Source organism: Triturus cristatus, chromosome 7 (assembly GCF_964204655.1).
Source record: "Triturus cristatus chromosome 7, aTriCri1.1, whole genome shotgun sequence".
Classification (NCBI taxonomy): Eukaryota; Metazoa; Chordata; class Amphibia; order Caudata; family Salamandridae; genus Triturus; species Triturus cristatus.
The window spans coordinates 1,584,008,329-1,584,032,826 of NC_140590.1; the positions used below are offsets into that span (position 1 = coordinate 1,584,008,329).

The 24,498-nt window shown below is 49.3% G+C and overlaps 1 protein-coding gene across 6 annotated transcripts in view; it reads left to right on the forward strand.

Annotated features, from left to right (window-relative positions):
* The window catches only part of STAU1 (staufen double-stranded RNA binding protein 1), a 385,539-nt gene that overhangs the window by 94,539 nt on the left and 266,502 nt on the right, over positions 1-24,498 (forward strand). For all 6 annotated transcript variants that reach the window (XM_085619433.1, XM_085619434.1, XM_085619431.1 and 3 more), the window contains one exon: positions 1,062-1,227. In XM_085619433.1, coding sequence (XP_085475559.1) covers positions 1,062-1,227 — 166 coding nt within the window. The remainder of the gene's footprint in view (positions 1-1,061; positions 1,228-24,498) is intronic.

Consider the following 24,498-nt stretch of genomic DNA (forward strand, 5'->3'; position numbering starts at 1 on the left):
TCAGAAATGTATAACTTTCCGGGATCCATTATTGCTTTCACACCCATTTCTACCACTAACTGGAAGGAGGTTGAAAGTACAGAAAGTAGCAAAAATAGGCCCTGTCCCAGTAAAATGCCAAAACTGTGTAGAAAATGTTGGTTTTCTGGCAAAGGTCTGCCTGTTTCTGAAAGCTTGGAAGACTGTGATTTTAGCACCACAAACCCTTTGTTGATACCATTTCCAGATGCTTTATTCTGCAGCGCTTTCCCCCCCCCCCCCCCATTTTTCTCCCAAAAAACAAAATTGAGCTGTACTTTGGCTAATTTCTGGGTCCCCTTCCGGGAAATCCACAAACCCTGGGTACCTTTTAAGATCTCATGATGTTGGCAAATTTGGTGTGATTACCTTATGTGGACAAATAGTTCCAGGGCCTAAGTGCGAAATACCCCAAATAACCAAAAAAACGCTTAGCACAGGGGAGGCCTAGCAGCGAAAGGGTTACAAGGAGAGAAAGGGTCTATGATGTGGCAGCCAGAGGGCATGTGTAGGTGGTTTAGCACATGTACATGAGCTTGGCTCCCAAAATAACGCTGGGCTACAAATGATCTGATGCCAATCCTGCAGTTGTGAACCTCTGAACACTGTGGAAGGACAGAGGTATAGGACTCCCAAAGCAAGAGCCACTGCTGTCGAAATGCTTGGCTACTGCCTTTTAGCGGTTCTCTCTGTCGCTCTCCTTAATCAGAATTAAAATGCCAAGCAGCATCCTGTTCCGTTGTCCCTCTTGCACATATGTAAATACGATATGTAAAATGGAAGCCATTGATGTTTAAACATTAATTTCAACAAATGCTACAACTGACGAAAACCGAGTCCATCCATTTTACTGATAATTCTCTATTGCAGTTTTATTTTCATCAATGCTGTGTTCTGAGCTCGCAGGACTTGTTCGTTTTAATTTTATTTCTAGACTATTCTTCCTGTGGAAAAGTTGTTTTGTGGTTGTTCTTTTCCTGTTGTCAATCTAGAGACTTGCCTTTTCATTATTCATTGATTCTAATTACAAGTTTAATTTTAAGGTACTTTTACCCATTTCCTGTTGGACCTATGCTGTATCAAGTCGAACTGTCTATTGGAGGCCAGCAGTTTCATGGGAAAGGAAGGACAAGACAGGCTGCCAAGCATGATGCAGCTGCTAAAGCCCTGAAACTCTTGCAGAATGAGCCCATGCCTGACAAACCAGAGGTAAGGGCAGACCCAGCACTCTAAGGCATCTTGGCTTTCAATTTCTAAATTTCCTTCTGAAAATATATATATTTTTCTGAGCTCACGTCTGTGTAATGTGTTAGTCAAGTAAAATCTAATCCGTTCAACAAAAGTAACAGATTGTGCCCAATGAAAAAATTATTTGCTTATAAACTTTTGTCACGACCAGCTCTTCAAACGTGCTACAAATTAAAGATCACCGAGCTCCCAGTTCAACTTTAAAGGAAATTATCTCCTCTCTAGGTCCTTTCATTAATTTTTAAGGTCTCACCTAGCTGTCAGCTTGTGAAATAACTCTTCTCATTAATATACCCAAAAAGTTTAGTAAGCTTAGAACCAACCCACTTCTTTCGGTTGGCTTGCTTATCACTTTTCATGTTTGCTCCTTATTCAGTGGCTTTCCTTCTAATTTGTATGCTTCTCTCTACCCTGGTGCATTGCTTTTGTACCATTGTTTTGATTGGACGACTTGTATTTTTCTGCTCCCGTTCAGGGAAGTATTTTTTCTTGCCCTCTGAGTTTGCATGTATTTATTAGTTCAGCCTTGTCAGCTTTCACCTAAACAGCCCCTGTGTGCATTCCATGTTACCCCAGCCCCCCAACATCTCCCAGCTTGCCTATTGCTTTCCCTGCCTTTTACCTTTCTTTCCCCTGGGAACAACCTCAAGTGCCTCTTTTGCCTCCTTTCTCCCACTCCTTCCCTACCTACCCCTTTTTTGGTCCCCCACCCTTCACAGTCATTTCATTAACATTTTTGGAAGGCCTGGCAGCTGCCATTTGCTGCCAGGCTCCTCTGCATTGCAAGCAGCGCTTTCGCAAAGCAAATTGACATACTTTTTTTTTTACTTGACATTCCAAGTGCTCTCCGCCACAAAAACGGCCTCTCATTTCAGAGGCTCATGTATGGGTGCTCCTAGGCGTGTATTTGCACCTTTTTTAGGTCTCGCCTAGCATAGCAGCGCATGCATTGCTCGCTCCGCGAGATTTCTTGTTAAAGAGGACTTTGCTAAACGGTGGCCTGCCATCGGAAGTGAGGGGTTTGGGTTCACGCCCTTTCACGCCCTTTTGCCTCCGATCTGGACTCGGTGGCCTGCTTTGCTGCACAGCACAGCACTTTCTTATCTTTATGGGGCCATGTGTTTCTAATTAGAAACACATGGCCCCATAAAGACAAGAGATCCCCATGCTCCGGCTGCAGCGCGGTCCTCTTTCACTTATAAATCTGTATGCAATGACAGAAACAGCAAAATACAAGTTGTCGTACACGACCACCAGCAAGGCTCCGTTTAATGGCGCTGTGCGTCTTAATCTCCATGTCTGTCCAGCTGCAGGGTTGACTGTGGCGTTGCAACCAGAACTGCAGAATTTGGAATTTGAGAACTGATTGAATCTCGGCGTGCTCAAAATCCTGTGATTCTGGGCACATCACTTCTCCCCGTGCCTCAAAACATGAATGTGATCTTGTGTAATTTAACTGGCGCTCATGCACAGTGATCCAATATCTTTGTGTGGAGTTCGCGCTATATAAAACTGCCATAAACGCTACTCCATCATGGTTTTACATTTGTTTTCATCTTGTTACTTAGAGGAGTCGAGCGAAATGCTGCGCATGGGCGGCCTGCTGTGCCACTTCTTTTCAATCGTCTAGTACTTGGGCCAGCTCCTCAGGCGTCTCTCCCGGCCCCAGCTGCACGAAAAACCTCTTGTGTGCCTGTGCAAGTAACCGCTCTTCCTCACACTTTTCAGGTTACTGCTGCTGCACTTTGACTCCAGGAAGCACTATAGCTGCATGCTGCAGATCCTCGCTGCCCCCCCCACCCCCCTGCTACCCCACTGCCGGGGTCTTTAATGGTACACTTGTGTTGCGCCCAACCGAGGCTAACAGAGGGCACCTTAGCCCCAGCACTGCAGCGGTTCGTATTCCTCGAAAGCGTATGCCTCAAGGTTAACTGCAAACATGAAACACTCTTCAAAATTTCACCACGCAGCACGCTGTTTATTTGCAGTCTGCACCCATTATTGTGTGCCACTGTGCTTGTGCAAATTAACAAAGCAGTGCTTTCTTTTAGCTACATAAATAAAAACATTCTGATTTTGAAACGCAACGGTCAGTTTATTTTCAGGCGCCATTTACGGATGCTTTTTGTTGTACATGTTTGTGTTTAACGCACTATTCATTGATTTATAGCCAGTAAGATTTATTGCTCAGTGTTTCTCATTTTTGTGCTGGAATGAGGGGAAAATGACTTAATTGGCGTTAGTTCAACCCCGATGCGCAGTGGCTGGGCTGTTTCAGAGGTCTCCCTTCTGTTGCTCTTCTCCCCCCCGCCCCCTCCCCCCACCCCCCACCCACATCTGTGCTTTTATGGCTCTCTCGCCAGTGTGCCTCTGCTCGGTGCACTTCCCCCACATGACAGACCTGGCATGCTGTCCTGCTCCTCTGTATTCTTTCTGCTCTGCCACACTTTTCACACACAACAGCTATTTATTTTCTCACATGAGCGCCTGCCGAGCTGGGCCTCTGTGCTTCGCTAGGTGGCTCTTTTCCATAAATGAGCTCCCTGCGGAGATTTATGGCTGCGTCTGCTACTCCACCCTCCTACAGTGAGCCATTAGACTTCACATGTAATGTCACCAGGACAGTGTCATAAACCCAGCACACTAGCAGATCAAGACTTTGTATTTAGAATTTAGATTACTGTGCACTTTGTATGTCTGAGTTCTAATCCTATTTCAAGAAACTTGTTTAGAGTTTGCATTTTTAAACATTTGAAATGCTGCTGAAGCTTTATTCATTATATCTGCATTCGCCACCTAAATTATGTTTAAAAAGTCATTTCTTTTCCAAGTCATGGGCAAGGGATGGTTTAAAGTGCTGCATCCAAATTGTAATATCACCTTAAACCCTTTATTTAAGTAGTCTTTCTGGCAGCATCTCCAGGATCTGTTTATTTATTTTTTAGAAATGTTGTGGCGGTTTCTGTCTGGTAACTTTGCATCCAACAACTTACTAAGGCTAAAACAGGCCCTGCAAACACATATAATTTTGACAGTCCTCCTGCAGCTGTTTTTACCGTTATTCATAAAGGATAATAAAGTACATTCAAATTAGCCTTTGTACATACGTGCACATTAATCATTGCCACCTAATTACACTCTACTAAATACCAGATAAATACATCCCACATAAAACCACTATGCCAAATTGCAACCATCCATACAAATACACTCCACACCTTGCCACATAATTTCCATCAGCATAATTTCACTCAAAATATCACATAGTTCCACGCCACGCAATTCAGCTCCACACATTTCCATTCTGCACCACACAATTCAACACCAAACCACATAATTCAAATCAACACACTTACGCAACCAATGCATCCAATCCACACTTCAAAATTCAACATCATGTCACACAATCCAACAGCTCACCACATAATTAAGTTCCACTACATACCACGCCACAAGACAACATACCAATGCACATATTTACACTCCATAACACTCGATCCCATTCTACATAATTCCAGCTAATTTAATACAACACAATTACTATCCACATAATTCCACTACACCAATACACACACACACTATTCCACCCACACAATTCCACAACTAACTAGTTAAATCCAATCCATATAATTAAACTCCACACTACATACAGCAACTCCATAAACAAAACACATTGTCATTTAAAACACCATTAACTCCAACTTTCACTAATTGGAGACCAATTGCATTGCAAAGGCTTGTGTTATTGTACTTTGTGGCAGATCTGCTCTACTGTATCTCTTGGGGCTCTACAAACAAATTTGGTGATGAAGAGTAAATTGTATTTTTCTTAACTTTTTAATTAAAAAGTTCTTCTCTTTATTTCCTGTAATTCCCATAGTTGAAAAAACAAGCATTTGCAATGCAATAGGTCTCGCATTTTGCTAGTTTGAGCTATTGGCAAGTGGGCTGCTGGATGCTGTTGGCGTAGGAGTGGTCGATCATAAGAACTTGCAGGCGACACTAAACGCGAGGAAGGAAAGATGGCGTCAGTGTGAGCGGTTGCGGCGGCGGTGCTCTGGGACACTGGGCTGGGCTGTTCTACTCAGAAAATGCTTTGTACAAGCTAACCGAGTGATCAAGACCACCCGCATCCCGCATCCTGCATCCCGCATCCTGCATCCCACATCCACCATTTTTGGAAACTGACTTCATCGGCTGGACTGGGTTTGGATTATATCAGCCTGGATTATCTCAGCCTTGCTTTGAGACACTGTGATTTGCTATTATATATTACAACAAACAAATGATGGACGGAATGCTGACAATGCATACATTCTCCCCCAGTCAAGAGATCTGGGTTAAATCCATCGTTCTTTTGCCCACTACACCCCCCCAGTTCAGACATGGCCATATGCAAATCAGTCTTGACCCTGTGCCTCATGGGAACAGTCCAGCCCGAACTGCCAAGCCATGTCTTCCCTGGACCGGAATCAAGCATCCTAGGACCGGTTTCTGGCTATCAGCCGTCATCAGCCAGGATAGCTTGACTCCAGTGGCATAGTGAGCACGGGTCCCACGTCTGGGAATACCCATCCCACTTAGGGCGAAAAGCGTTACAACAAACAAATGATGGACGGAATGCTGACAATGCAGACATTCTCCCCCAGTCAAGAGATCTGGGTTAAATCCATCGTTCTTTTGCCCACTACGCCACGGGGAGAATGTCTGCATTGTCAGCATTCCGTCGATCATTTGTTTGTGCCAGAAACCGGTCCTAGGAAGCTTGTTTCCGGTCCAGGGAAGACATGCCTTGGCAGTTCGGGCTGGACTGTTCCCATGAGGCACAGGGTCAGACTGATTTGCATATGGCCATGTCTGAACTGGGGTGGCAGAGTGGGCTAAAGAACGGTGATGGATTAAACCCAGATCAGTTGACTGGGGGTGAGTGCTTGCAATGTTCAACACTCCGTCCATCATTTCCTTTGGTTTTTGCAGGGTATGAATACCCTGACCCCCTAGGCCTTTTGGGGGTGGGGGGCTCCCCCATGGACCCAGCAGGGCCCAAAAACCTCCCAACTAAAATGTACAAATAAAACCGTGCGGCTCCCATCCTTCGTAATCTGCTCCTGTGGGCATTCTCTAAATAAAGGAGGGATGCACTGTCCCCCTCCCCTCCTGGGGCTTATTAATACCCCGAGGACAACCACCTCCCCGGGGATTATTTATTTTAAAATGGGGGGCCTCTTGGCCGTCACACCCCCCTGGGACCACCATCTCCCCAGGATTAATGCATTGTACGGTGGGGAGCGTCTTGGATGGCCAGCCCCCATCCCCACTCCGTCCCTGGGGACTACCACCTCCTCAGCGCCAAGTTTATTTTTAAAAATTGAGAGAAGGCCGCGCAGCCCCCTCTTGAGTCATTTTTGGCCTTGGAGACTACCATCGCTAGAGCTTTGCTTTGGTGGTCACCTAGGGCGGCACAAAGAAGTCACTAGCCTGTCTTGAGTTGCCCAAAACTTCTGTATCTTCACCTTTTCTATAGAAGGAGTTCTCACTGATGCTAGCATAGTGTCCAAGACCTGTTGGGCTCCTCTTGGGGATCAGAACTCACTCCAGCAGAGGCCAGCAGCAGGGCATAGGAAGGTTCAGTCAGCTGGGCTGTTACAGTGAGGCCCCCGGGAGCTTGCTGTGTCCCTGAAGTGTCATTTTTAAAATTGTAACCTAAAACCTTACAGTACCATAAAAGATTTTAAATTGCAAATAATTTGAGAGGAAACAGCATATCTCTATCTGGCCCAAAACTTATTTAGCACTTCTTAAGTGTAATAGGGTAAGCCCAGTGCTTGTCTATTTGAGAGATGGCCTTACAACTGTGAAAAACGACTTTAGAACGTTTTCACTGCCAGAACATGTCAAACTTAAACCCACATGTCCTCCTTTTAAAAACCAGGCATACTGCCCTTTGAGCCTTTTGGGCCTAACTTACAGGTGCCTTATAGCGAATGGTTTATTTTTTAAGGTTGAAATGACACTTTAAAACTCCACTACAGGCTGCAGTGGTAGCTCTGAGACGTGTTCTACACTGCTACTTTAGTGGGTGGCACAATGAGTGGTGCTGCCCACTAGTAGCATTTAGCCTACGGGCCCTGAGTACAGGTAGTACCATTTACTGGGGACTTAAGTACATTTCATGTGCTAAATAGGTGTTGGCCTATTTCATCATGTTTTAAGGAGATTGCACAAGCACTTAACCACTAGTTCCCAATTGTAAAGTGCAGAGATGCATAATGTCAACAAAATCAAGCTCAGCAGCATCTTTAGGAGATGATCTAGAAAATATATCTATATCTTTTCTATATCGTCTCCGAAAGAGATTGAATGTTTTCTTGAAATCTGAGCCAGTGTCTCAAATGTCAAGCATGTTTGTATTACAAGACACAACACCTGAGAATAAACAAATACTTCACACTGGCAATGGGCAGGAAATGACAAACCAGCAAACAGCCAGGTCCATTCCGGGTTCCAAGTCTGCATACTGTTTTGCTGTAATTTAGGGAACGGAGATCCAACACCCATATATAGGCAGGAAGTACAAAAGTATGCAAACATGTGTCACCGTCAACTACATTAATTTACTCAGAAGTTCCTTTGGAAAAATATGTTGGGCAAACAGGATGCTAAATCAAAATGTTACTGTATGAACATGAGCAATATTGAAACAATTCAGAGAAATCTTGAGTATCCAAACATTTTCATGAACTAACACAGTGTACATTAGTTAACATTTCGAGTGGTAGAACAAGATCCAGAAACCAGGAGAGAAGCAATGCTCAGATTTTCCTTCAAAAAGAGACCTTTGTCCAGCATGCAACACGAGGCACAAAAGGACTCCTTTGAAATGTCTTATTTGTGACTATTAAGTTGGTGTTCTTTTCAATGTTTACTTGTAGGTAAAAACTCTTATTCTACCATACCACCTTGTCCCTTGTGTCTTGAGGGTGTTTTTGTTTTTTAATTCTTTTGATTAAAGTCAGGGCATAATAAAGTCATATAAATTAAACCCGTGTTGGTCGGTACAAATTCATTTGACATTTGCACATCATCATTACATGTATTACACGATGGATCTCGTCTAATAACCCACACATTCTGTTTTGTCCCCTCCCCTCCTCAATCCAAAATCCCTTCATTCGGCAGCCCAGGTGGATCACAGATCTAGCCCCTGTATTTGTTCCATGCTCCCCACACTTTCCCCCATTTCCGGGGACAGCCTTGGTTGACATATGCCGCTTTTTCTGCAATCATGGCTCCGTCCATGTCTTTGCACCATTCATTGAGCGTTGGTGAGTATCCGGAGCCCCACAATCTAGCTATATTACGCTTGGCGAACATCATCTCCCTGTGCCGGATGGTTTAAATCATTGGGTTCCCATATGTTTAGTAAGCATCTTTTAGGCTCCGGTACCACCGACACTTCCTCTGCCTGTGATATAGTTCTCATCACTGCTACCCAGTATGGTATGATCTTTGGACATTGCCATATAGTGTGGTGAAATGTACCTTCCTCCCCACATTCCCGCAGGCAGAACGCATGTGAAGCATTCCCTATTTTGTGTAAGGTTAATCCAGTGTAATGCAATGCAGTATCTTGAGTTGTACTGATCTTAATCTTGAGGGTATTGCTACTTCTTGTGGGGATGAAAGTGCCATCTGTCTCATCGAGATCCCCCAGGTCCGAGGACCATTTTTCTCGCAGTGCTTGCGTTGGGTCAGGTAAGTTGTTAACGGTAAGTGAAAGAGGTGACCTTTTTGTGCATATAATCAGTCAGTAGCCTATCCTCTAGGGGAGAGGCCTCTGGCAATGTGGTGTCTGGTGGCATAGCTGCCTGTAGTGCATGCCTGATCCACATGCATCTGACTATTTCAGAGGGTGCCAGTTCGTATTGTTCCTGTAGGTGTTCAAACGTGATCATCTCACCCTTAATCCAGAAGTCGCCCACCGTAGAGATGCCTATTGCGTCCCAACTATTGAATCCCTTACTATTTCTAAGTCGTCCCAGCCGTTGTGTGTCCCAGAGTGGGGTGAGTTGTGTAATAACCCCCTGCCATCCCTGTTTTTATGCGCAGAGTACCATATGCTGACTGTATGTGCTGTTGGCCCAATTAGTGGGGTTGCCCGTTTCTTGTTATATAGTGCCGCCATAACGCCTCCGTTTCCCAACCCTTATCTGTCCGCTTGAAACGCAGGGTCTGTTTGTTGGGCTTGTATCCATTGATTGATTATTTTTAACTGTGCTGCCCAGTAGTACAATTGTATGTTTGGGAGAGCTATGCCTCCATCATACCAGCCTCTAACCAATTTCTCCATTGCAATACGCGCCGGTTTGTTTCCCCATAGTAAACTGGAGACCTCTGCCGTTATTGCTTTAAAATAGCTCGGTGGCACCGGGAACAGTGTTTTCTAAGGCATACAAAAACCGTGGGAGTGCCATCATTTTAAAATTGCTGCTTTTCCAAGCAGTGTCAAGGGTAAAGTGTGCCAATGTATTGTATCCTGTATTAGACGTTCCAGGGGGGGGTATAAGATTTTTTTTTTTTTTATGAATTCTTCGGGCCTAGGTGTCACATAGATACCCAAATACTTAAAGCTTTCCGCTGTGATTAGGAAATCACAATCTTTAGGGAGTTGCGGTGGCGGGCCATAAAGTATAAATAGGACCGATTTAGACCAATTAATAATGTAGTCAGTTACTCGCCTATAAAGTTCAGATATTTAGGAGCACTAAAATGGAACGCCTGGGTGAGGTCAGGTATAACAATACATCATCCGCATATAAGGAGATACGGTCCTCCCAGCCTGCTGCCCACTTGAGTCCCCGGATGGTCGGTTCCTATCTAATCCACGCCGCCAGTGGCTCCAACACAAGAGCGAACAATAAGGGGGATAGGGGACATCCTTGGCGAGTTCCGCGGGAAGTCCTCCGATATGTGTCCATTTGATGCGACATGCGCCAAAGTTTTCGAGTACAACAGGTACTTAGCTTCAGCGTTAAGTAATGATATTGGGCGATATGAGGTGCATTCCTCAGGAGGTTTTCCCGGTTTGGGAATCGTTACTATGGTGGCCGTTCTTTGGTCTCGTGGGAATTCTCCCGCTACCAGACTTTCGAGATACATATTTAGCAGGTGAGGGGAAAGTATGCCCGCCATCTTTTTATAGAGTTCGATGGGTATGCCGTTAGGCCCTACTGCTTTCCCTGGTTGTAGAGACTCGATTGCTAATTGCAATTCTTCTGTCGCGAGGTGAGCTTCGAGCGTGAGGGTTGCCTCTGGTGTTAACTTGGGCATTTTGATATCTTTAATAAAAGCCTGTGCCTCCTCAACCGTTGTGGTTGATGATGACGCATAGACCTGGTTGAAATACTCGGCTAGGCTATTTACTATTTCCTTTGGGTCAGATACTAGTACTTCATCTCGTGTTTTTATCTGTGCTATCCATCTCCTTGCCCGCTCTTTTTTGTCGAGCCAGGCCAGAAGTTTACCCGCCTTATCTCCAATTTCATATATCTTATGTTGTGTAGCCTGCAACCTGGACTTAGTCGTCTCTTTTAAATATTCTCTGTATTCCTGTTGCTTAATATGCAGGGATTGGGACGATCCCGACATTGGGGTTTTGTGTATGGTGGTCTTCAGCATTATGTAGTTCCGATTCAATGGCAATTAACTCCTGCTGCTTTTCGTGTTTATGACCTGCTATGTACATAAATGGCAAAAGAACATTAGCGGTATCCCTCTAGGACAGCACCGGATTCCAAATTAACCCATCATATCTAATGGTGATAATATTTTCATTCACCAAGAGTGTGCAAACTTGATTAACACCCGCCAATACAGTGTTATTCCAAAAAATGGAATGGAAGTAGAAAACAGCACAAGTAGCACCACTCAAAAAATGTCCAAGTATAATGTAAATCAATCCATATCCATAAGGTTTCTTTTCAGCGCAATCTTCTTTATTTCAATTGTTATGTACACATAAAAACAGCCAAAGCAGCCGACGCGTTTCGTCCAACTCGGGACTTCAGGGCTGCAACAAATTTTACAAAAAATATATAAAATAAATAACATGCATGAGCAAACGGCACAGACATTAAAAACATTACAATCAGCAATTTAATTGAAGTGTCGAAATTGAATGTAAAGATGGAACTATACATCATTTTATAAATATTGACCCACATCCAGGCATTTGTGGTTATAAACAAACCTTAATTAATCTAACCATCAATATCAACATACAATAGTTATCACAAAAACAACATTCTCATTACGGTAAGTATAGGCTAACATTTCGTTATTTTCTAAAGATATAATCTAGCCTATAAGTAACATACATCCTATCCTCACTAGAGAATTTGTGTTCGAAAGAGAAATATAAGAGAATATAAAAAAGAGAGAAAAGGAATTATAATTAAAGTAGAGGGATGTAAAAGATCATAGGGAATGGGGTAAGTACCCACCAAGAGAATCGCTGTAATGGTGCTAGGAATGGTTGCTAATATTCCTTCTTCTTTATCTCAACGGTCATAGTCTCTAAAAGATCTATCTATGGATGCAATGGCTTGGTCACGAATAACCGTTTTATAGGCCTCCCAGAGGGTGATTGGAGACAGGACAGATGTCATATTTTCTTTGAAATAGTGTTGTGTTGCTGTGTTGATGTCCTTGAGGATTTTGGAATTATGTAAATAGCTTGGGTATATGGGGTAAATGCGTCGCCTAACCCTGTGGTGGTACGTGTATGTTCGTACCACCGGGGAGTGATCTGAAATCCCCCTGGGCCGGATCTCAATGTCCACTACATTCTGTAAGCTGTCCGCTGACGTTAAGAAGTAATCTATCCTTGAGAGGCTATTGTGTACTCCCGATTGATAAGTGAACTGTTGTGTCGTGGGGTGACGGCATCTCCAGGTATCTGTGAGACCAAGTGCTTCTAGGAAGCTCTATGCGGGATATTCCAGTATTCTGAGGTTTAGGGGGATGTCGATCTAAAGTCCTGTTAACAGTGGCATTAAAGTCCGTCCCCCAGGGTCATCTGTCCATGTTCGGTTAATTATCAGTGGAAATAGCTTTCTTATTAAAATACCAACTCTTCGAGATCCAGATGAACACTCGGAGTGTACAATAATTTTAAACCCCCACCGGTCCAGCGCTCTACAGGTCGATCCCGTCAAGTGTGTTTCTTGTAGGAGGGCCACCGCTGGTGCAGTGTTTTAAGATACTGTTAAACTAGACCTCTCTTAATCTTATCCCCTAGCCCATGGACATTCCATGTAACCAGCGACAGAGGAGCAACTGGGGACAATGGGGATGTTGGTGACTCAGCCTTTTGTTGATCCTTAACCATCATTTCTGTCATAATTCATGCGTGCAATCATGGATTCATATCGTAAGTACTTCCGGTAACGAACACATACAAACCAGTCTTTAGCCAGTGCCCTTTGAAAAGTGATAACCAATAACACACAATACTGCAATAACAATCCCATCCCCCCCCACCCTGCTCCCTGCCTCCCTGCTTGACGGACTTCTAACTACCCGCCATTCCAACAGTGCAGAGTGCTTAGTACCCTTCCCCGATACCATAACTTGGGGGTGAGAGCGATCGTCCGTTGTCCTTGGAAACCCTCCTTTCCATCTTCTTTACTAGCGATATCTTCTCCCTCTCTGATAGTTTGTGTAAGTTAAGTGTCTGGAAGGTATGGATTCCCCACAGCGAACTTTTCTTGCCTCGATAGTCACTCCCTTGAACTCTTCTTCATTGCGTAGTTGGTTTAGTCGTACTAGTTGCAGTCAGTCCAACCAACAGGACCCTAGGCTCCAGCAGTACACCAGGACCAGGTCGTGTTCGTCTCAATGTCTCATTCAATCTCCTTTTCCTCAGTGATAAAAGCTGCTCTCCATTACAGCCGTCTACTCCGGGCCTTCTCTCACTTCATTCCCACCGTGTTGACCGTTTCCTCCTTCCCAGCGTTCCGATCGTGAGGCCTTGCGCCAACCCTCCAGCCACTCCTGTGCGTCCTCCGGAGACAGAAAGAACCATGCTTTACCTTCGGCTTCCACCCTTAATTTTGTGGGAAACAGCATTGAGCACTTGATCCCACGCTCGCGGAGTGTCTTTTTGACTTCAAGGAAGCCACGACGCTGCTTCGTGACTGCTGCAGTATAATTCAGTAAGATGGTAATGGTAGCGTTGTTGAGACGCAAAGGAGGTGCAGTACGTGCCGTGAGTTGATGCACTTGTTCCTTAAGTGTGGCCGTGTCGTTTGTTAAGGTTGTCGCCGTGACTTCCACCTCTGGTGGACATTTTGTTAAAGTCAGCTCGGATTAAGGAAAGTTCCACTGAAAGAGTCCCAATGCGTGAGTCCAGGGATGTGTGAACTTTATTCAATGTGGTCATAATGTCTTGTAGTGTCACTTCGTGGGTTTCTGCGTTTTTCGAGCTTGGCGCAGGTGCTGCATCCTGGTCTGCGGGGTCCGTCTGCGGCTTCATGTAGGCGTATTTTTCTAGCTTTGCCTGGTTTAGACCTTTCGTATTCTTGCCGCTCATCTTTGCGTTAGGGGTGAGTGCGCGTGAAGGTTATGGTCGGGGGTGGTAATCACCGCCACCTGCCAAAGGGCTATTGCAACCCAAGCGGCCTGTCTGGTTTCTCACCCCCGTTCCTCCTGTATTGTGCTGCTCTAAATACCCCAGGACTCCAGGGACGGCCTTCTCACTTTCAATCGGGACAGAATCGCCGTTTTCAGGGATTTCCTTCCTCCCTGGCAATATGGCGCTGTGTACCACGCTGTGCTGCCCCCTGCTGACGTGCGAGGGTTAATTGACCAGTTTGCAGGCGCACTTCCAGATTGCTATTTTGCTGTTATTATGCTGTCGTTTTACTATGTGCACCTTAGTAGAAGTTAGGGGGTTGTGGGTTCTACACTCATAGGTTTGTTTCAATATTCCCTCTTCAAGCGCTGCAGGAGTCGCGTCGGATCTATGGAGCTGCAGTTTCGCCGCTTTCACTCAGGTGCCCTTTACTGAACTGCGCTGCTGGAGGACGAGTTTCACGTCGGTTCTACTCTGAGCTGATATATAGCTTCTCTCGTCCGCCGCTGGTCAGCCGTGTCGTCACTTCGCTGTCCGTGCCGTATGGATCGATCAATCGGCATCGGACCTAGATCAGCGGGCACCCCGAGTCTTCCGATATCGCGGGCTGCAATTTTGAGGTGAGAGAGCCGCCGGATAATTGCGCGGATTGACGTGGAAAGTTTCGTGGACCCCGGAGCCTCCCTAGGCTGTGGCCATTTTCTACGGCTGCTAGCCACGCCCCGAGGGCATTTTATTTTAAATCCCACAGTTGTATGTGACCATGTCTTCCACATCTGCATATGTCACAAGGGCAGTCTGAGACTACCAACATTTGGAACCTGCTTGCACAATTTATCTCAAAACATCCTTCTAAGATGAAGGGACACACTAGAAGTCTAGCAGAAGGAGCCAGAGTTCATTCGACCGAACAACTCAGACAACGGTTCACCAGCCAATCTGATACACTGACCAACGCTCCTACACCAGCATATGCCACCCTGGCAGTCCAAGAGGTCGAACCCGTACCATACATTTAAGACAACCAGTCTATCCAGCTAGTACTTCCAACATGGCATGTCAGCCAGAAAACCCTTTTGAGATGGCAGGCCGTGTTAGCGGTGTAGCATATAGAGCCCAAGTTCATTAGACCCAGCACTTCAGTATATGGTACAGAGATCACCTTGAGACTCCAACCAGTGTTCCGAAATCACAAACCCCACAGTTGAAGTAAGAGACAATATTTAGCTTCCCATGCCAACCACTGTTTTTTTTTTTTTTGATAAACAAGTTTTTATTATTTTAGGTGGTACAACAGAAGAAACTTTCGGGCCCTTCAAACCACCACCACACAGTAATACAGCATAAAACGCACCGTAGTCCCACCCTCCCCCTGAACCCCCCCCCCCCCAGTCTTCTAAACCGCCCTATCATGGTATGTTGCCCAGCCATTTCCCCCAGACTTTTCTATATTTCTTGGGGCAACCCCGTGCCCGGTAAAGAGTTCGCTCCTGCGTCGCACACCAGTCCACCCCGCGCCCCACTTGGCCAAGCTAGGCGGCTGCGGCTGTTTCCACGTCGCTGCAATGTCTCGTTTTGCCACCATTAAGGCTGTCATGAGAAATAGCTGCTCCGGGCGTGTGCCATCCAGGCCGTCAGTGATGCTCAGTAGGGAGTGTCTAGGATCATGTGGCACCTCCCACCCCAGGACCCCCGTAAGTTCGGACTCTATGCCCCTCAAGTACCCCTCCAGTTCCGAGCAAGACCACACCATGTGAATGAAGTCGGCCGGCTCAGAGCCACATCGGGGACAAGCCGCGTCAGTGGAGAGGCCCGCGCGGTGTAGGCGAGCCGGTGTGAGATAAGCGTTGTGCAGGTAGTAAATTTGGATAAGCCGCAATTTGGCGGAGACCGTCACCATGCGGGGGGCCAGTCGGCCTCTTCCAAGGGACCCACCCACCCTCTTCCAAGGGACCCACCCACCCCTCCCATCGTTCCTTAAGGCCCTCCAGGGATGTAGGGGTGCAGTTGATGAGGGAGCGATAGATCCTGGAAACGCCCCCCCCTCCCCAGGTTACCCATCATGACGTGAGCCTCCGGGGGGCTGTGGTCCGGCAGCCGAACGTCCAGTGGGGTGTAGGTGCGTATGGCATGGCGTAGTTGAAGGTATTTATAGAATTGGGAGGAGTGGAGGGAGAAGTGTGCCTGCAGCTCTGAATAGGAGCACATACGCCCCCCCGCCAGACATCCCCCAGCTGGGAAATGCCGAGTAGGTCCCACGACTTACAGCCCTCCAGCGCCGCGACCTCCCGCTACCATGTCACGTGCCACAGGGGAGTGACGCGGGTCAGCCTCCCAGTCCATCGGGTGTGGTGGAGCGCCGCTCGCCAGGCCAGGAAGATTGCTTTGTTAATATCCGGGCAGGAGGCGGGGATGGAGGCGCCATACAGGTGGTCCTGAATACAGGAGAAACCCAGGTCCCCAAGTTCCACCTTGTAGGCCGGATCGGACCATCCCCCCCCCCAAACCAGCCATGAATTACCAGGAGGCGGGTGGCCAGGTAGTAGAGGTAGAGATTGGACATGCCCAAACCCCCATCAAAGGTGGGCAGGCAGCATATCGATAGAGCCAACCGAGGCCTCCCACCACCCCAAAGAAATCTCGTCGCCATCCCGTCCAACGAACGAAACCAAGGTCTCGGAAAGGAAAGGGGAGTATTTTGCAGCACATACAAAAACTGGGGGAGAATCATCATTTTGTAGAGGGCCACCCTCCCCAGCGGATTGAGGGGTAGCGGTTGCCATCTTGCCAGGTCCGCCTTGGCTTTCTTAACCAGCGGGGGTCACGTTAAGCGCCCAGCTCAGTTCCGGGAGCAGGGAGGCCCAGATATTTAAAGGACAACCGGCGTAGGGGAATGGTATCTTGCCAATCGAAACATTCCCGGGAGGGGTGCAAAGGAACCAGAACAGATTTCCACGAATTGAGACAGACCAGACACCCGGCCAAAGCGGCCCAAGATGTACATTGCACGGGGTCCGGAGCGCACCGGATTCCCAAGGTACAGCAGGACGTCGTCCGCATAGAGGGCGATTTTGTCAGCCTCTAGGCCAGGCCATTCCCAGCCCTGAAGGAGAGGGTCAGTTCTGATCAGGGCAGCAAGGGGCTCCATCGCAAGCGCGAAGAGAAGGGGCGACAGCGGGCATCCCTGCCGCGTCCCCCGGCTGATCCGAAATGGCCCTGACAACGCCCCGTTGACCAATAGCCTGGCACGGGGGCGGGCATAGAGGACCCGCACCATCCCCAAGAACTTGGGGCCGAAACCCATGTGGGTCAGGACGTCAAACAAGTAGGCTCACCCCACAGAGTCGAAAGCTTTTTCGAAATCAGCAAGCAGGAGGGCGAGGTATGGAGTCAAACGGTGGCGGTGAGCCAGGGCCACGTGGAGACGGCAAAGACTATGGCGGGTGCCCCGAGCGGGCATGAAGCCACATTGGTCCGGATGGACCAGGCTCGATAAAGGCCGGAGCCGTTGGGCCAGGACAGCCGCGTAGAGCTTCATGTCAGTGTTAATAAGAGAGATCGGTCTGTAAGCCGCTCTGTCAGTGGACGGCGGCGTAGACTTAGGCAGAAGCACAATCGTGGCCAAGTCGGCTTCCGGGGGAAGGAGCCCTTCTTAATCGCCTCCACATAGAGGTCTCGCAACCTCGTGGCCAGGCTATCCCTATAGGTGGCATAGAATTCCTGAGGGAAGCTATCGGGTCCCTGGGTCTACCCAGCGGACGTACGCCCTATCGCATCCCCAATTTCTTCAAGGGAAATGGGGGCCTCCAGGCTCTCCCATTCACCCGGCCCGAGCCGGGTGAGTCGCACGTTACTAGGCGCGAGCAGAGTGGCCAGAGAGAGATCCGGTGCCCGGTCCCGGTAAAGCTGAGAATGGAACTGGGCGAAAGCTTCCGCTATCGCCACGGAAGAAGACTGGAGCACGCCGTCTGAGTCTGTGATCGCCGGAATGATGCACGACGTCCTGGGATAGGTGGCCAGGCGATGTAGCAACGCGCCATTCTTATCGCCCCATCCATACACCCTCGCCAGCGAAGATTGCCAGAGAAGCTTGGCCGCCTCGAGTGATTGCTGACGGATCTCCTCACGAAGGAGCCGCAGCTGCCGGCTCCCAGCTTCGTACAGCTCAGAGAGAGATTGCTCCAGCCGCAACGCCCGGGCCTCACAGGCAGTGAGCTGCTGTAGCTGCGTCTGGCGTTGCCGCACCACATGCGCCTTGGCTGCGCCTCTAATGGTCGCCTTGCAGGCCTCCCGAAGGGTGCCCGCTGAGGAGACCGAACCCTCATTGGTGCAGTAGTATTGGGTAAGCTCGGTTCCCACCGCCTTACGAAGTGTCTTGTCTTGGAGGAACCAAGCGTTAAAGCGCCACATCGGCCGGGCCATATGAGGTGGAGAGCCCAGACCCAGAAGGACCGGAGAGTGATCCGAGAACCCCCTGGGGAGGATACGGACATCTTGGATGACCCGCAATCGGCGGGGGGGGGGGGGGAGACGGGGGGGACGAACGAAAATCACGTCCATACGCGCGTGAGAGTGATGGGCGGCCGAGGTGTGGATGTACTGACGTGTGTGAGGATGCCAAATCCTCCAGGCGTCGCATAGGCCCTGAGCCTCGGCCCAACCCGCCAGTTGCCTCGCTCGCGCAGCGCGGGAGTCTGAAATCGTTCCCGACGAGTCCAGCTGAGGGACCGAGACGGCATTAAAATCCCCTCCAAGGACAACAGTACCCAGCGGGAAGGTCTCCAGCAGAGAGGCCGCGTGAGATAAAGCCTGCAACAGTCCGGAGGGTGGCGCATAGAGCGACAGAAAGCTGATCGGCCTACCGTCGAGTGTGCCGCATATGGCAATCCCCGTTCCATGAGGGTCGTGGGTGGCCTGTGTAAGGACAAAGGGGAGGGAGCGGCGCAGCAGGATGGCCACCCCACGGGAGCCACGAGAAAACCCAGAGTGCCACACCCGATCATACCCGTAGCGTGCCAGAAAGGGACATCTCTCACCGAGGAGGTGGGTTTCTTGAAGCATGAGCACATCTACCCCTACGCGCTGGGCATACTTAAGGACTGCAGTACGCTTGAGCCTATCCAACAGGCCGTTCACGTTCCAGGACAGGATGCGCAGCTGGGCCTTGGGGGCTAGGTCTGCCATGGAAGCGGTGGACGCGGGTCGCAGCGGAGGCGGAACAACCAGGGGGGCGCCGGGAGGACACCGAACGGTGTGGGCGCGCGGGGAGGAGACTAGGAGCATGCAATCCCCAGGGGGATAACGAATCTCATACTGAAGGGAGCCAATGAAGGCCGGCGGAGAGCGAGCTCTAGCGGAGCGCGTGTCAGTGTCTGTGTGGAACCACACAGTGGCACTCGCAGGGTGCTGCTGTGTGACCGGCCCAGTAAGAAACAAACCCAAACTAAAAAGAACACCCTCCCTAGGAGGAACAACCAACTAACACCCACCCCCGACCCCCCACCCCCCACCCTACACTTCGAGAAAGGAAGCATCTGTCGCCCTAACTTTAACTAACAACTACAAGACCCCAAGCAGGAGCGCTCTGGTGTAAAGAGCGTGGTGGACCCCTCCTGAAGTACGGATGCAAGTGTTCTGTCCTAGGTTACTACACAAGAGCGGGAAACCGCTGTGTCTGAGTCTGATGCCACCGCAGTGGGACCCGGTCGCCGACTCCCCTGCCAATACAGAGGACGAAGAAAAGTCACATGGCGGGGCTGCGGGAGAGGTCGGAAAGGTCTATATGCGTGGGGAGGGGGGTCGGAGAGGGATCCGGCAGAGGCGATGGGCGGCATTGAGATATCCCAGCCGCTTGAGGACGTCCCGGATGAGGCGGATGAGTCTCTCGGTCTCCTCCCCGACACACTCGCGGATCGCGGCCCAGTCGTCACCACACCTCGGGGCCGCCGGGATTGCGTGCGTCGTGGTCGCGGGAGCCTGGCAGTATCCTGGTTCGGAAGCTGTTTGACAGGCGACACCCGCCCGGGCTGGCGCAAAGGTCTTTCTTCGGTGAGCCAGGTCCACGCCGCCGGGGGAGTGTCAAAAAATAGTCTTGCCCTGGAATACAACGCGGAGGCGTGCCGGGAATTGGAGTTGGTAGCTGAGGCCCATGGAGCGCATCTTGTGTTTCACCTCCGTGTAAGAGCGGCGTTGTTCCTGGACCTCCCGGGTGTAATCCGGGAAGATCATGATGGTGTGGTTGTTAAAGGACAAGGGGGCTTTCACCCGCGCTTCCCTCAGAATAGCGTCTCTGTCTCTGAAGTTGAGGATTCGCAAAAGGAAGGAGCGCGGGGGGGCCCCCACCGAAGGCTTGGCTGCCAACGACAGGTGCGCCCTCTCCACCACGAACCAAGTTGACAAGCTGGCCGCCGGCATCCAAGACTTGAACCACGCTTCCAGGAAGTCGTCGGTACGGCCAGACTCAACCCCCTCCGGAAAGCCCACCAGGCGAAGGTTGTTGCGGCGGGCTCGGTTTTCTGCGTCCTCTGCCCGCCGATGCAGCTCCTTGAAATGGGTCGTAAGCTCCCGGACCTGGTCCTGGAGCTGTCGGATGTCATCCTCCGCCGTCGAAATCCGCGACTCCGTCTCCGTGATGCGGGCCGTGGCGTTGCGGAGGTCCTGTCGCAAGAGCGTAACGTCCACCTTCACCTCCCCGACCATCCCCTCCAGGGACGCGCGGGAGGCGTTGATAGTCTGCAGGATGGCGGCCAAGTCTTTGCTAGGAGTTGATGCCGCCTCTCCGCCCACACCCGGCGGGTCTGGGCTCGTAAAGCGGTCGATTTTGGTTTGGTGGGACGTAGTCGTCGGCTTGGCGCCCTTGTCCCTACCCATGGCGGCACCCGGGATGTGTGCGCCGGTCCCTAGGCTCGGCACGGGGGACCGCCCGCCAGTCGCGCCCTCCCATCAAGCAGCTGGTCGGTGCGGGGCCAGGGACTGGAGGGTCAGGAAGAGAGGAAGAACAGAGGCACGTCTGTCCCCCAACGGGGGAAGGCCAGGAGTCCACCGGAAACGCCACTTCCCCGCTCCGATCTGGGCCGGGCCGCCCTCTCACCTCACCACGGCCGTCCCGGCACGACCCACTCCTGTAGATGTCGGCAAATGAAGCGTAGCCTCTGGTCCGCCACACCACGGTCGCCCGCGTTGGGCCTGCAGGCTCGTCCAGTTCAGTGGGGCCACCCCGCAATCGCCTCCGGTCCCAGATCGACAGCAGGACCCCTCCGGGGTTAGGGCCGGGACGTCACCGCCCGGCCGGCAGCAGAGTCAGGCCGGGCGAAACCCGGGGGGGGGGGGGGGGGGGGAACAGGGCGCCCCCCTCTCGCCGGCGGCAACTCCCAGCCGGTGGCACAGGGTGGGGATGGGTTCCAACGTCCGCAAGACCAGGTATGAGCTCCCACGCCGGCCGCCTCTGCCTGTGCCCACAAAGCGCCGTCACCCCTCGTGGTGCATCCACTCTCGAGGCCCACCAGGAGGCCGCCGCCCGGCCGTCGCAAGTCTCCAGCCAGCAGTGCAGAGAAGAAATGGGCGCCAGTCCCAGCCAGGCCCGATGCGGCCGCCCGATCCAGGCCGTCCCCGCTGCAGGGCCCCCACAGGTCCCGGGCCTCCCCCCTGTACCAGCTCCGGGGGCGCTCACCGATCGTCACCCTTTACAGTGCCCTGGTGGTCCGTGGAGGACAGGGGTTCGCCCCCCCGGGTCTCGCGATAGGCGGCGGGCCGCTGCCAGTCACACGGCCTTCACGCCTCTCCGGCGCCGCGGGAATCGCGTAGCGCTCCACGCCGGCCGCAGAACCAGCCGGCTGCGTCACTCACGTCGTCGCGGCAAAAGGGCACCAGAACTCAGCCCAGGGTGCAGGAAATCGCCTGAAAGTTGCACCGAGTGGTGCAGCGGCCCCGCTAAAGGTGGTGACCTCCGGATTGCTGCTAGGACATCTAGGCACGGATGGAGATCGGATGCGAGGGGTCGAGCATCAGGAGCCTCACATCAGTGCGGCCATCTTGATTAGCGCCACCTAGCGCTCCCTCCCAACCACTGTTAATAGATGAGCACTAGTCCTATTATCTCAGATGATTTTGTGTATGATAGAATAATATTTCTTCCTCCTTGATTACTGCATAGCAGTGGGCTTTTTGATAGACCAAGTTGGGAGGGGACATTTTGCTTTAACTTGTTTCCTTCACAAGAGTGCACATTTTAGAACCTCCTATGTTTTCTTTACCCTTTTGAGCTGTGAACTTATAGCCTTGCGTTGAAATCAACGTGGTTTTTATGTTTGACAATAACTTGGAAAATTTAGGAACACATTTTAGTGATGTTTTTGTTTATGGCATTTGGTTTATAATAATATAGTCCCACCTTCTCCAAGACAATGTGAGCCCTCCAAAGTAGAGCCAAAACCTGAAATGCATTGTGCTGACGTATAAATGCCTGCTAGCTTTATATCATGAACTTGTAAAACTTTGTAAACCAATCAAAGGTTGGAATGAAATCATGAATTTGGAAGGTAATGTTGATTGATTCATTGGAGGTTAATATAATGAATTAACTTATGTGTATCTGACTTGTGCAGCAAGAGAAATCGATCACCGGTTGATTTGTGCTACACAGATTAACTACAGAGATCACAGGTTTAGGGGATGCAATCTGTGTAGCAGGCTGATTTGGATAATTATTGAATAATATTGGTACAAAATGACAAAAGTACATTGTCTAAGGTTCTTTTTATCTGCATCAAACTAAGTCAAATTGCCAACTCACTCTTTGGTAGCACTTAAAAACACTTAATATACATTTACAGGTTGGATCATTAATGTGAGTGCCTTCTTCTGTCATGGTTGATGGGTTTTATTTTTTTATTTTGGTTCCTCTGGATTTTTTTATTTCACTTCTGCTAAGCTTGAAGGTCTGCTCAACCGGCCTCAGGCTTTTGTGTTCTGCTACAATGTTGTGCACTTTCCATGTCATTGCAGCCCCTGCTATGGCGGTGCAGGGCTAACACTGTCACTTATCAAACATTAATAGGCAACACCTTATTAATGACCAGACCAGTTGCTTATGTTAAGTTCGGAAAAAACCTGTTTTTAAAGTTATGTGAATTGCTAATGTTCCAACACACAAGGTATCCTGCAACCTTACTTTTCTTTATCTAACCAGATTTTTCACATTGTCAATTACCCTATGGTGTTTTTATTTTTTTGGACTTTCACAAACCCGATCGGTGTCATGCGTCATCATTAAGTCTTATCCGGTCCATATAAATCAGAATGGGCTCTCCCATATTCCAGGGAGCGCTTTACATGTTGTTCTCAACAGTGTGAACTGGAATATTGATAAAAATACTTAAAGGTCACCACAGTATCCCCTTATTTAGGTGCTTTTGGTATCGTTAAAAACAGGTGCCTTATGGGTGTCTGTAAAAAGTGAACTGCCTTCACATCGTGAATATAGTTCAACCCTTGTGGTTAGGCCACTCTGGCTCAGGGCTTTCATCCGGACCTACATTTAGCTGCCCCGTAATCTTGGTTTAGGGCGTCATGTCCTACTTGGTCAGAATCTTAGTACAAACATTAAAACAACATATAACATTGGGCATAAAAGTAGTCGAAACACATCTTCTGAATATTGAGAAACTGGGTGGGTGCTTAGTAAGTACACAGATGGCATGAATGCATGTGTTGGATAAGATCTCCACCAGGTAAGAGTCTTCCACGCAAGTACAGCCAAAAATCTGACTACACTTTTGAATATACATATTTCAAAACTCAGTGTCTGGTACAACTTCCATTTTACTGGCATTTAATGCTTCTCCCTTTTATTGGTATCGCTGAGCCAGCGCATGCGTTGCTCTGCGAGACATTTAGGGTGTGGGATTTTAAAAACCACACGCTTTTGGCTGGCGCAGAGCGTGCGGTTACGCGCACAATGACAAGCCGAGGCGCCATATGGCTTTCCTCTCTCGTCATGGTGCACGCACATCGCACACCACTCGCCAGCCAGCTTTCACTTTTGCCGTTGTGTGCGTGCGCACCACTCGTGTTTTTTTTTTTTTTTTTTTGCGCACACAACTCCCGGAATTTTGATTAATCAGTTGATACTTCAAATCAGAAAGTGCCAGCCAGGCTCAGTTTGGCAGTCTCCACCAGCCTGTGTTTTGTCATATCTGCCTGCATTGTTACCTCAGGTGTGCCTTTCTCATCCGGTTTCCCTCCCCAGCCAGGGTTTGCTTACCCTGTGCCCTATTATTTGCATGTATTTGACAGGTCTACCCACACCTCCGAACCTATGATTACATAGTGTGCTTGGTCGTTGTTTGCATCAGTTTATGCATTTCTGCCTTTGCTAGCTGCATACATTTACATCTCACTCAAGCTGTCCTTGGTGATTATTTGCCAATGTTTGCACAGATTTTGCGGAGTATCACTCACTTGTTCACCTTACCTGTACAACATTCTTACTTATCGGGGCTTTTAGCGAGACCCTCACCGGCTCAGTTGACATATTTTGCCCTGGAAAACAAATTACACATTTTGTGTTTGCCCGTCACTGTAATTAACGCACGCTGAGT